The 13,576-nt window shown below is 41.3% G+C and overlaps 2 protein-coding genes across 2 annotated transcripts; both read left to right on the top strand.

The window, feature by feature from the left end:
- Nucleotides 1–203: 203 nt before the first annotated feature.
- Nucleotides 204–4,092, top strand: uts2r2 (urotensin-2 receptor 2). The gene is made up of 9 exons (XM_042083747.1): nucleotides 204–391; nucleotides 785–1,005; nucleotides 1,376–1,451; nucleotides 1,558–1,600; nucleotides 1,719–1,783; nucleotides 2,031–2,087; nucleotides 2,591–2,744; nucleotides 2,963–3,086; nucleotides 3,321–4,092. Exons 1-9 carry the CDS (start codon nucleotides 324–326, stop codon nucleotides 3,455–3,457), a joined length of 945 nt encoding a protein of 314 aa, XP_041939681.1. The 5' UTR covers nucleotides 204–323; the 3' UTR covers nucleotides 3,458–4,092.
- Nucleotides 4,093–5,260: 1,168 nt separating this feature from the next.
- Nucleotides 5,261–9,050, top strand: LOC121700623 (GTPase IMAP family member 4-like). The gene is made up of 3 exons (XM_042083713.1): nucleotides 5,261–6,055; nucleotides 6,467–6,529; nucleotides 6,654–9,050. Exons 1-3 carry the CDS (start codon nucleotides 5,860–5,862, stop codon nucleotides 7,919–7,921), a joined length of 1,527 nt encoding a protein of 508 aa, XP_041939647.1. The 5' UTR covers nucleotides 5,261–5,859; the 3' UTR covers nucleotides 7,922–9,050.
- Nucleotides 9,051–13,576: the final 4,526 nt, after the last annotated feature.

Here is a 13,576-nt window from a genome sequence, read left to right as displayed (position 1 = left end):
ACACAAATAGCACACAGTGAACACACAGTGTTGAAAGGGTCTTTCGTTTTTATTATTATTTAATTACATAATTAAATCATTAAAACATTTGGGCTTAGGCTGTACTTTTTGAAAATTGTTGAAACTGTTCCCTCTAGTGGTAGACGATAGCAGTACAAGTTTTTCCCGCGGACACATTTTACTGTAACACGGGAAGTAGACGTGTCTTTGGTTGTGGCAGAATTTTGAAATGAGAGAGTGAGCGAGACCACTGCACTTATTAGCACGCTGAACAGTTTGCAGATATGAGACGTACATGTGGTGCGTACTGAATTTGTTTTGAAATGGTCACGCAGCGGAGAGGGAACCCAAAAGTTAATGGCGCATCCGCTATAGAGAAAAAAATTAAAAGGTAACTAATTTAGCTAATCTGTTTCATTGTTTCATTTAACAGAAGTTCTACAACATACGCCACTTTGTAATGTAGGCTAATGTAGCCTTATTTTCACTTGTAGTAGTCCTAGCCTAGACTGTGGTTTCTGTTACAATGAACATTCTCCTACTTACATGTATTAAGCAAAGCAGAGACGAAGGTGCCCACATTTGTGTGCATTCTTTGCATGCAGTTTTCTTACAATCAAGGTTGTGGGTTTTGTCCATATATGTATGTCCAGTCTGTAAGGACTTCATTTTACATACATTTTGGGCAAAGAGTGAAAAAAGATCTATAATAATGTGTGTTTACATTTTGGGCGCGTCTGCTTCAAGTTTGCTGACCCTGTATGACCTGTGCTGTGGTGACTAGGGGAAATGCACAGAGACAGGCCTCTGGGTGGAAATGGACAGCTGGCTCGTTGTTGTGGTGTGCAGCTCTAGCTGTGTGCGTCGTCGCACTGGGTTGGTGGTACTTTACTCTGGACGAAGACGTCACCGAGACACTGGTCTCACGCAGAGAGCTACTTCAGCAGCCAAAGGTCTTCCCTGTGCAGTGCTCGGAGGATTATGAGAATTACAAGCGTTTCCCAGGTGATGCTCCCATGAGTGGAAAACAGCTTTGACGTCCCTCTTGTCCCATAACCTGTTCTCTCCATCCCATTCCCAATATCGCCACCCTTCCATCTTCATTTATCCTCTTTACTTTTAAATGTTTCTCTCCTCCATGTTTGACTTGAGTAGTGCTGTGCTGGAAAATGCGCTTTATAAATACACTGTACCTCATCTTACCTTCTAATAATTTGTTTAACTCTCCTCTCATTTGTCCTCTATTGAATGTTTCGCTTGCTACTGCTGAGCTTCATTCATTCCATACTGTTCTTGTTTGCGTGAATGGATAGTTGTGCTTTTTACTCCTTGTGTGATCTGTAACAGTGACAGTAGTGTTCTCCCATATGCTCAGGCTGCACACCTCAGTCATGTGGAAGAGCGATCACCGACACTGTGGTCACCAAAGAAGAAGCGCTGACCCTCAGGCAGTAAGGACTCTCTTCTCCTTCCCTTTGTTAATAGTAGGACTTGAGTAATAATGCAGTGAAAGGGCTGTGGTTGTCTTGATTCTAAAACTCCTCTATCATCTCATAGGCTTGCTGAAAGAGGACTCTCTTTGGGTGGATCTGATGGAGGGGTAAGAGGTCATAGCCTAATGCCACACAATCATATACACAAAACACTATTGCAATTCCAACTGTAGTTCAAATGTATATTTATTTAATTCATTTATTTATTTTCTCACTTTTCTACAGGCCTCTATCCTTGACCTGCACTCAGGGGCTCTCTCCATGGGGAAGCAATTTGTTAACATCTACAAGTAAGCAGAGAACATAACAAGTTAGAATAGATGCACTCTTGTGTATTTCCATTCACTTCAATCCTGACTCTAAATGGGAAGCAGAGTGAGTGCAGAATGAGAAATACTCTTATAGCCAATCAACAGCAAGGGACAGGTGTACTATAACTGAAGCACTTAGTTTTGGTATTCATGATAAATGTATTTTTTTATGATGTACATAAAATGAATTTGTTCATGGATTGTCTCCTGTCCACTCTGATTTTAGGTATTCTGGAGATAAAATCAAAGATGTTTTTTCAAAAGAGGATTTTGATCTCTACAGGTAAGTGCTTGAGTAATATCGGATCGGATCATGTTTCCACCATTTTACATTTGACCACCCAGCTGTACGCACAAAAATAATGAGGTCACAGTTTCATTATTTTCCCAACTAAAATGGGCGTATTCAGATGTAGCTTCTCCAGATAAAACAGCTTACATATTGATTGCCAATGTGATTGTTCCAGTGACCTTTAATCTTTATAGCTAAGGTGCTAACATGCTTGCCATAAATTTCCCACCACGTTCAATTAGTTTCAGGTAAAGGTGTGTTCCTCACCCACACATTACCACTATAAACACAATCAGATCATGTCCAGTAATGAGAACCCACACTAATGCTGTAGTGCTGTGGAGACAAGCTTACATTACTATTTACCTTTTTCAAGAGCAAAAAGAAGGGTCATGCATGTGAAAAAGCAAACAAAAAGCATGTTGGCATCTTTGTAACTAAACGCTACAGTATACAATACCAGTGGAAATGTTCCCCTTTTTATTGATGTGCAGAGACGTGCGCAGCCGCATCCAAAGGAGGATTGCTGAGACGTTTGGTGTGGACTCCTCTCACATGTACCTCACCAAGCCCACCTTCTTCTCCCGCATCAACAGCACTGAAGCCAAGACCGCTCACGATGAGTATTGGCACCCTCACATTGATAAGGTACACTTACCACCTGGTAAAACACAAAGCATGCCCCCCTTTACACGGCATGACCCACATACTATCTTTTACTGGTTTTATATATTTTATATTATAGAAAGTATCTAAAAAATAAATCCAATGTAAAAGTTCAAATGAAATGTACAAGTGAATCAAAACTTTACATATCCTTTATATTTGTGCTGTATGCTTTAAGTGTCTTTCGATGCCTCTGACAGGTGACGTATGGCTCATTTGACTACACATCATTACTGTACTTATCTGACTATGGGTCAGACTTTGGTGGTGGTCGTTTCATCTTCATGGACGCCAGTGGGAACCGAACAGTGGAACCAAGAGCAGGTGAGAGGAGTCTTTAGTCATCCGTCATCCGTCACCCAATCAAATTAGTTCTGGATAACAGGTTGATACAGTGTAGTGCTTCTTAGTGCATGTTTGATGACGTCCACAACAATGAGGAAGCATTACCATCAACAATAAGTATTAACCTAGCAGATACTATCAGATACTGCCTTCTACTTTACTCAACCATCCAACTCTTGTCTCCCATCTGGGCCAACCTCCCCACCTCACAAGGACGGGTGTCCTTCTTCTCGTCTGGCTCGGAGAACCTGCACCGCGTGGAGAAGGTGACCTGGGGCACCCGCTACGCCATCACCGTGTCCTTCACCTGCGACCCTGACCACGCCATAGACAACCCCACCCTCCCTTAGGGCTGCGCTGCTCAGGCCAGGCTAGTCAGAGCAGACCCTCATTGGCTGGCAGCACCACCGGAGCAGGGGTCACCACATGGTAACAGCACAGAAACAGAACTGGGCAGCTGACACAGGCAGCTTGAAGTTTAAAGCCTTGGCTAGACATTGCAGTTTGCTTGACTACTTTGCCTCAGTGTCAGCCTGAGTTCTGAGTTAATGCTGTGATGAATAAGCCTTTTTAAAGACATTTTTTACATTCCAGTTACTTCACATTCCTGATTTGATCCACCATCAAAATAGCTGTATTAGATCATTTCGTCTACCTACTTTCACAACTGAATTGGCACTTTAATTTATATAATTATAACCATTCTGACAGGATTTTCATATGCAAAGAATATAAAGTTATTGGCAGGTATTCACACTGAAAGATGATGTTGCCTAGTTGTGATGTGGTTTTCTTCCATTGAAAAAAAAGAATTCCTCTCCTGTGGAGAACCATTTTTAGGCATTTTTATCCCATAGGATGGTGACCGGTCTTTTCCCCTGGGTTGTGATGCCCCTTACCCTATACCATTAAATGTTCCTAATTATGAATGTGCTCTTGTATGGATTTTATGTGGGGAAAACAAAATAAACAACAAAACATGATAGACTGTTGCAATCAAGATATTTAATTTGAAGTACTTAATGACTCATTATGTATGCTCTATTTATGACATTTTGGATATAACAACATAACAAATCTTATCAAACTTTTACATATGAAGTAAATATGTGTAACAGCACGTTTATTATGTGTTAGTAGGCCTACATGATCAGCCAGACCTGAAGCCTACTTCCTAATTTTATATTCTTACAGCAAGTAGGCTCTAAGAATATATAGGTAATGTTCCAAACTTTTCCATTTAAGAATGATGGAGGCTACCGTGCTCTTGGGCACTTCCAATGCTGCAGAAATGTTCTTGTACCATTCTACGGACAATTCTCTCGACCTCGTGGCTTGGTTTTCACTCTGACATACACTTTACTGTGAGACCTTATATAAAAAGATATGTGCATCTCTTAATAATGTCCAGTGAATTCATTTAGGCACAGGTGGACTCCAATCAAGTCGTAGAAGCATATCAAGGACCATTGATAGAATTGATCAGACCATTGATAGGATGCAGAGCTCAATGGCAAGTGTCATAACAAAGGGTGTGAATACTTATGTAAATGGTATTTCAGTCTTTTATTTTCTTTATAACTTTATAAAAACGCTCAAAACACTTGCTTTTTTGTGGGGTGTTGGAGTATTGTGTGTAGATTGATGAGAAAAAATAATAATTGAATCCATTTTAAGATGAGTCTGAAACATAACGAAATGTGCTGTGAATACTTTCAGTGTGCACTGTAAGTGTAGGCTAGGCTAAACAAGGGTACAGAGCTACAGGAGAATCATACATATATGCAGGAGAATAACCTGACCCTAGCCAGATGAATGTCGTTCCGCTTAGCTCCGCCTAGCTTCACTCACATCCTGAGTGAGTGAGCTAGGCGGAGCGAAATTCATCTGGCTATTGCCAGGTTAACAGGAGAAGGCACAGAGGACCCAAAGTTTGCAAGGAGTAGGGGATGAAGAATAGGCCTACTTGAAAATTGGGAAGAGATGTAGTGGAGGTTAAATGCAAGTAAATGCAGTTTATCCACCTGAAATTTCAGAAATATAGTCACCTCACCACTTCTTACAACTGTTTATTCACCAATTGCAACTTTTAACATTCAAAATCGCACTGTATGATCCACAATATGTACACTCAGGAACAATTTAATACCACTGATATTGTTATAAACATTGGACAATTATCCTCCCCCATCATCAAACACGTTCTTAATGTCTTTTTAAAAAAATCCGATACCGAATGGCGCAGTCCACCTTACAGAATTCATAGTTTACCCACCTCTTATTTTACCACTACAGCCCTGGGGAAACATGGTTTATGTTCTTCACGAAACCGGTGGCATTACCCAGCGGCGGTCACATATCATGCCAATACCTTATTGATCTCCGAATGAAATGCACATGCATCGCCAGGTAGGCTACTGCGCAGGTCCTGCCTATACCTGCGGATTCAACACAACATAAGAATAGTTATGTTTACCAGACGCCCTGAAGGGACGAAGCCTATTTCGCTTTAAGAACAACGAAGTTGAAAGTGTAGATCTCATAGCATCGTTTGATCATTTTTGTATTTGATGATCATTTACACACATTAGGCCTAGTGACTTCAAGTAAGTGTTTGTTAGTTTATCCATTTTGACAAATCGTAGGCCTATATAGCCTACGTGAGTGCACCTGTTCGCTTACATAGCCTACAAACAGGAAACCAATCTGATTTATTGTTGCTTTGCGTTGTGTGATAGAAGCTGATAAAGCTATGGAGCTGGATAATTTGAAAAGAGAGTTAAAAGAAAAGGATAAAGTTATACACGACAAAGACGTGGCGTTGCAAGTCATAGCACATGAACTTTCCGAAACTAAGAAGGCACTCCTGGCAAAAACGCGTGAGGTGCAGGAGCTCGAAATGCTTATCAGTAACAGCAAGAAGGAAGACCCGAGACAGTCATCTGCTGGTGAGTATAAACATCACAACAACTGTCAAAACAACCTCGTCAAGAAAATATTACTTTGCACACTAGTCTGAGTGTCGTAAGTAGCCTATTGACAAAAATAACTTAAATTGAGCATTCTTTGTATAGACCCGGATTCTAACCTTCCTATCAGAGAAACACGCAGTACGGGGATCCTATCTTTGAGTAGGTCTAAGTCATTAATAAAGGAATGCTACGGAGACCGGGAGGTGTTATTGCAAGATATTTTCATATATCGAGACAATGTGCACTCATTTTTGTAAATTGTGTGCACATTTTACAAAATTAAGAGCACAATTTAATAAAATGAGCGCACTTTTTAGTAAAATGAGGTAAATCATTAAGTAGCCTATTGGCAAAATAACTTCAATTGAGCATTCTTTGTCTGTGTAGACCCGGATTCTATTTCTAACCATCCTGCCAGAAAAACACGCAGTATGGGGATACCACCTTGGAGTAAGTCATACTTAATGAAGGAATGCTAAAATTAAGATACCACTGCAAATTTTCAATATGACCATCAACTCATTGGAATGTCACTCAGCAACGTAGGATGACATCATGTTCTGTTTTCATACAGTGGGGGGAGAAAGCCCCAGTGAGGCCAGTTCGGCATCTCCTGTTGTGCCTGAGCTGAGGCTGGTGCTGCTGGGGAAGAGAGCAGAGGCCAAACGGGCCGTAGCGGAGGCCATACTGGGCAGAGACATGGTTGTCATGCCGGTCAGCACCCCCACGCAGGCCCAGTGCAGTGTGAGCAGACAGGGAGAGGTTGTGGGGAGGAAGGTGACGGTGGTGGACACTCCTGACTGGTTCAGCCCTGCATTTTCTGAGAAGCTGAGACAGGATGTGCGACTGTGCATGAAGCTGTCCAACCCTGGGCCCCATGTTTTCCTCCTCGTCATTGCTGTGGACACGCTTGAAGGAGAGGAGAGAAATATCCCAGATAAAATGGAGGACATTTTTGGCGAGACTTGCTGGGAACATACAGTGATCCTCTTTACAAGTACAGACAGAATGAGAGAAACAAGCGTGGAGGAGCTGATCCAGAGAGGGAACCTGGAGCTCCTGGTTGAGAGATCTGAGAACAAGTATCACCTCCTTGACTCCAAAGCATGTGGGGCAATTGAATCTCTACTGAGGAAGATCGAAGCAGTGGTGACTCGGAACCCTGATGGGTTTTATAGCAGTCAAATGTACCTTGAGGCTGAGGAACTGTTTAGAGAGCTACAAGAGAAGAAAGAGGAGAGGGAAGAGAGGAGAAAAATAGTAGAAAACGAGAAGGCACAACAGCTCGATAAAACTTTGCAGGACTCTTTAAGGAAGGTAGAGGAAGAAATCAGAGGACATGAAGGTGAAATTCGAGCTCTCCGTGAAAGTATGTCAGCTCTGGAGAGAAAGATAGAAGAAGAACAGGATGAGAGGAAGATTAGAGAGCTAGAAGGAGAACTGAAGAGGGAGGCTGATCAGAGGGAACAACTGGAGAAAAAAATGAGTGAGCTGAAAGAGAACAGTGAAAAAGAAAGAAAGGAAATGGAAGCAAAATACAAAATGGAGATCGAGGAGCTCAGAGAGACACACAAAAGGGAGGTCAAGGCTGAAAAAGAGAAACAGCTAATGAAGATAACCCTTCATGGATTTCGCAAGTGGACTAGCTTGAGAAAACCCATAATGGAAAAACACTTGATTTCTGACCGGCAGCAATTACCCATGAAGAAAGATGTCATAGAAGGAGAGAGTGAAAGGCTCCAAAAACAGATTGAAAAAATGTGTATGGATATAACCAATCTAAGTCAGGCTCTCATGAAGGTTCGCAATTCAGCAGAGATACATGTCAAGACAGAGGAATAGAAGCAGTAATAAAGTGCTTGTCCTGCCTTAATGGCTCTTGCCAGCTGCTCTTTCTATCTTACAGCTGCAGAATTACTTATTACTTATTTGACTGTTGGTTAATCACATATGAAACTCCAGCCATGCAGCATGCATTTTGGTGTGTGTGTGTGTGTGTGTGTGTGTGTGTGTGTGTGCTTGCCCACAGTCGCATGTCTGACCTTTTCATTATTAGAACATTTTAATTCTTACTGTTTCACCATATTCTAGCATTGGAATTTCTATTTGATAGACTTTAAAATTAGCCTGGGAATACCGATATGAACTTTTGGCAAATTTGGGATTTGCTCTGCCCATTTCCAATGTCCCTAAAACAAGGGGCATGCAAATACAATCGCTAATCTGGCATAGACTGTATATTAGACATAGAAAATGTATTTCTTTGGAATTGAGTAAAGAACTGCATTTAAAACCTTCATTTACAAGATTGCTACACCTCTGAAACGATTTGGTAAGAGTTTAATGTAAGTGTAATTTCACTGCTAGTTACACCCAAGCTGGAAATTGTAAGTCAATGAACCTTTTCCAGACCCACTCTCAGTTGAAGAGGGTCTGGTGTCAATGAGCCTAAATAATATGGTTTTATGGAATACTTTACTTTTGCATTGATCACTTGTATTTTTAAAGAACTGTATTTACTTTCTTCTAAAAGGTGTCAGCCAGAAATGTCATTAAAGCTGCAGTTGGCAAGTCTGACAGATTAAGGGGACTTGGCCAACATTTTGAATGTTTACAACTCTCATGCCCCTCCCCCACTACCACCGAGCACCCTCTCATCGAGTTTGTGCTCGTCAGTGCGCACCAGACTGCACCAGACTGTGATTGACAGTCAGATCTCACACAGCCCTGCTTTGTTTGGACCAGAAGAGCCGGGAGCTATGGATTTTTGCAAAACAAATAACAGGCTCTAGGGGTAGGTGCAGGTTTTTTTCTAAAACCGGCTGATTTATGTTGTTCTGTCGGAGCATAGTGTCGGTTTCAGTGATCAAAAACATTTTGCCAACTGCAGCTTTAATACCAATAGTTGCACTCATGGTGCATTGCAACTTAACCTGTGTTTTAAGTTATAAGTGTAATATTTAAAGACCCCTATGTATAGCATTAATGACATTAGTCTAATGGTTTGTTGATTAGGTAACACTTCGTTATATCAAACTTGTTTATAATGTTTATGACACGTTCATGACGGTGTCATGTCACTGTTATGTAGCTACCTTCAAGTAAAGTAACCGTTGATTCTATATGACACATTACATTTACATTTATTCATTTGGCTGACGTGTTTATCCAAAGTGACTTTCAGCAATATAATAACATTAACAACAAGTAGGAGGAGAAGTGGCAGGAGAGGAGGTAGAGCGGGGAAGAGAAGGAAGATGAGAGGAAGGAATAGAGGAGCGAAGAGTGTGGTAAGTGCGTATCAGGTGTGTGAGGTGGTCAGAAGCACTAGGGGAGGAGGTCATATTGGAAGATAGGGATGTAGCACAGTGAGCTCTGGATCGATCCCCGGCATCTCAGAAAGCGTCTAAATGTCTCCTCTCTCTTGAGTGGCAAGGGCACCGCCCTCAGCTGAATATTCTATAAGAAGTTAATTAAAATAAAAAGTAATCTATTTTAAAACATGCCTGCTATAATTCTTATTCCTGTCTCTCAGACTCCTGCTGCTCCTATAGACTATCTGCTGTTAACAACATGTGCGCCGCCGTTGTAGCAGGCAGCTCACTGCGCCGGGATTAGTGTGTGCTTCACCTCACTGTGTGTTCACTGTGTGCCGAGTGTGTTTCACTAATTCACGGATTGGGATAAATGCAGAGACCAAATTTCCCTCACGGGATCAAAAGAGTATATATACTTATACTTACTTAAATATATGATTTCCATTCCTGTCGTAAAACTGCACTGCCGATTACTCATATGGGAGCCACTTTGCTCTGTATTGCCCTGATGGGTAAATTCAAGAGGACTTTTTATGTTTCTGATGGTGTGTAGGAGCCATTTGTGGTCTCATTATGTGAACATTAATTGGTCCACTAGGTGTCACTGTGTTATGCTATGTGTGCACACCATATAAAGGGGGAACCGTCATGCAGGTGACAGGTGTTGCTTGACGGAGGGGATTTTTGACCTGAGTTTTTTGACCGCTTCGCTGTGGCAGGCCATACTGGCTGACGAAACGTTGTGTAATTTGTTAAAACGACAATCTGTGGATGCTTGAACACTGGATTATTGGAATACAAACCTGTGGGTAGCAATAAACATCTTTAAACGGCATATCACATATGGACTGCATTTCATAGAATCAAGTAACGCAAGTAGTTATAAAGCGCGTCAATTAGGTGCCCTGTCTAGTAACCCCTCGGGGCTTTACGTTTAGGCTTAGCCTCTACAGATGGTATAGTCTTCATGTAGCAACCCAAAGGATGCTGCTCTTCTTCACAAACATCTTGCCTGTAGTAACGTCTTCCAACACCAACAGAGCATGAAAGGGTAAGAAAAGTGATGCAAATGATCAAAACTTTGATGCAAGCGGATGCAATTGCAAAGAAAGTTCCACTTCCATGCCCAGTCATGCTCATGCCTTTCATATCAGACGAACTTTTTGGTGATGATCACAAACAGCTTCTCTCACAGGAATGTGTTTAAAAAAAGAGAGAGGAAGAGAGCGCCTGAAAGAGGAGTTGGAGATGATAATGTGACGTTTCGGGGTAGCCCTCCCTGCCATTTTGGGGTAAGCCCTCCCTCAGATGAGTCACGTCTGAGGAAGGGCTGTGGATTCCCGGGACACTGAAAGACCGGGGTGCATGAAACTTGTTGGGCATATAGCCCGACAAGGATGACACAGAACCATTGTTTTTTGTTTTGATCCTTCAACCCCCCCCCCCCCCCCCCCCTCCCCCAAAAAAAAAAATTGAGGTGCTGGATCATTATGACACCCTCTGAATGCATGCCAAGTTTCATGGAATTCTGTTCATGGGGGACCATACAATAAATTAATATATGTGTATGTTTAGTGACTGTACATACACATGCACACACACACACACACATGCACACACACACACACATAAACGCACAAACGCACACACACACGCACACATGCATGCACACACACACACACATAAACACACACATGCATAAACACACACACACACACAGGAACGCGTATGCACGCACACAAACACACACAATAGTTTTTCATAGTGTAGTTTTTCCATGGAGAGTTGTGGAACTGCATTCTTGTCTGTGGAACCTCATGCCAATCTCATCTACCCAGGGCATCTACACTGATTATTTATGAAGGAACAACACCCTCTATTCACACTGTGCTTTTACACCCACATCTGATTTGGCTCTCAAATATTGCATGACACAGGATTACTCTAGTCTAGTCTGGTCTGGTTCTAGTCTGGGCAACAACAAAAAAGTTTAGATTTTCCTGAAGAAACCCCCCAAAAACTTGATTATGATGGACAATGTCAAGCTGAGCACTGAACTAATTTTAGATTTGCTGTACCATGGAGAAACACTGGAATAGCTTTACGTGAATTGAATGTGTTTAAACCCGTAATGCCAACAAATTGTGTTAGTTCAACTGCGTCAACTGCATTTGCAGAGTTTTGCAGCAGATTTGTTCGCATTCTCTCTGGCTGACTGTATATGTGAGGAACTCAGCGTTTGTCTTTGATTGAAAATTTTGTGCCAAATTTGACATCCAAAGTAGTAAGTTAGTTTACCAGGACTCTGATGAAGATGTGACTACATCGAAATGTTAGTCGTATGTTCTGCACCTTTTACTAAATAAATTGAAGACATCTGAGCTGCACCGGCGTCTCTCCTTCTCCCTAGTAAGTTAGTTTGTAAGTGCAGTCACTTAATAGTCACTGTGCGTGTTTTGCAGCTGTTTATTTTATGATCAACAGCTCAAAATACACATTAAATCTTTACCAGAAACAATAAAAATGGCAAATATTTGTATAAAGAGACATGCCAGATGACTTTATTCTGGTTATAGCCACACAAAGGTGTAGAAAATTGTAAACAATGTTGTAAATGCAGTTCTTTACTCAATTCCAAAGAAATATGTGATGATCCACTCCTCTAGGGTCAAACACCATCTCCTCTGTCTTCTCAACATTAACCACCAGGTAGATATCATCACACCATCCAAAAAATCTTCTGAATAATACTATTAATGTCACTATCCTTCTTCATTCACCCAGTGGCAGTATTATCTGGATAATTTAATTATGTAGTTCTTTTGGATTCTGATTTCTACTCCTCAGTGTAAAATCTAGAAAGGAGGACTGGAGATGTTGGCATCATATGAGAGTAGGAGTCAGTGAGGGTCCTTCTCACATTTTGATAACATGCCCCCTTGTTTAACTACACAAGTTTAGAAAGGTTAGGAGCATAGAGACATCCATCAGCGAGCCTTTCAACTGATATGATTATTTTGTCTGTGGATGCATGCGAAGGATGTGTGCATGCATGACCATTTTAAACCAATGCTTTGAACTGGTTCATGGAACGAAATTGAAAACCAGAAACTTTTGCCATTTTGCTAGGAACAAAACGAAACCAGAAACTTTTTATGATTTTTTATGTTCCGGAACAGAAACGATTTTTTTAAATAGTGGTAACCGGTTAATGCCGGTTCTTTTTTTGTTCCTGGGAAGGATTGTGTCTTCAATGAAATGGTGAGGGTCACCTCCTGTCATTCAGTTAATGCATGGAGAGTGCAGACAGACAGAGCTTGCCACTAGCAGGCAATCAAAAACAAATCTCAATGATTTCATTTCACCTGTTTTCTCTTTTTACTAGGCCGTGACAAACATTGTTGGGAAAAACTAGCATTAACATTAAGGCTACAGCTTTAATTTATTTGGAAAAACGTAATAGTCCTCATTTTGGCATTTAGACAATGGGAAGGCATCCAAGAATCCAATATTACAGTACCCACCAAAAATATACTGTATATATGACAGCATTTTTTGTTTGACCAGAAAATTATTCAGGCTAAAGGCTATAGGAAGACACTGGTGCAGCTTGTATAAAGCAGAGGCCTAGTGTTTTATTATGTTTGCTGTAGGATAGAGAAAAAGACAATATTGTGACTATTAATAGCCAGTTTGAAAGCATACATATATTTTTGTCCGACAGCTGACATGAAATGTTATTAACCAGTTCAGGAACATTCGTTTTTTTGTTCTAACCGGTTCCGGAACGTCAATGTTAGGGTGGGAACCAAAACCGGAAACGTTAAAATTCTGTTTCTGTTCAGAACGAACCAATTGGCAAAAAATCTGGTTCAAAGCCCTGTTTTAAACACATTCAATTGAAGTGTTTAGGAGTGGGGACAAGGACCGGTTTAAAGAGGCCAAACCCAGGTTTAGCAAGGCGGTGAGAGATGCTAAACGACTGTACTCTGGGAAACTACAACAGCAGTTCTCAGATAACAACTCCGCCTCGGTCTGGAAGGGTCTCAGACAGATCACAAACTACAAATCAAAAGCCCCCCACTCTACAAACAACTTACGACTGACTAATGACCTGAACGAGTTCTACTGCCGCCTTGAAAGACAATGGGACAGGCCTGTTACCATCCCCTGTGCCCCA

This window comes from Alosa sapidissima, chromosome 24, assembly GCF_018492685.1.
Source record: "Alosa sapidissima isolate fAloSap1 chromosome 24, fAloSap1.pri, whole genome shotgun sequence".
Taxonomy (NCBI): Eukaryota; Metazoa; Chordata; class Actinopteri; order Clupeiformes; family Clupeidae; genus Alosa; species Alosa sapidissima.
This window is presented reverse-complemented; position numbering and strand designations above follow the sequence as displayed.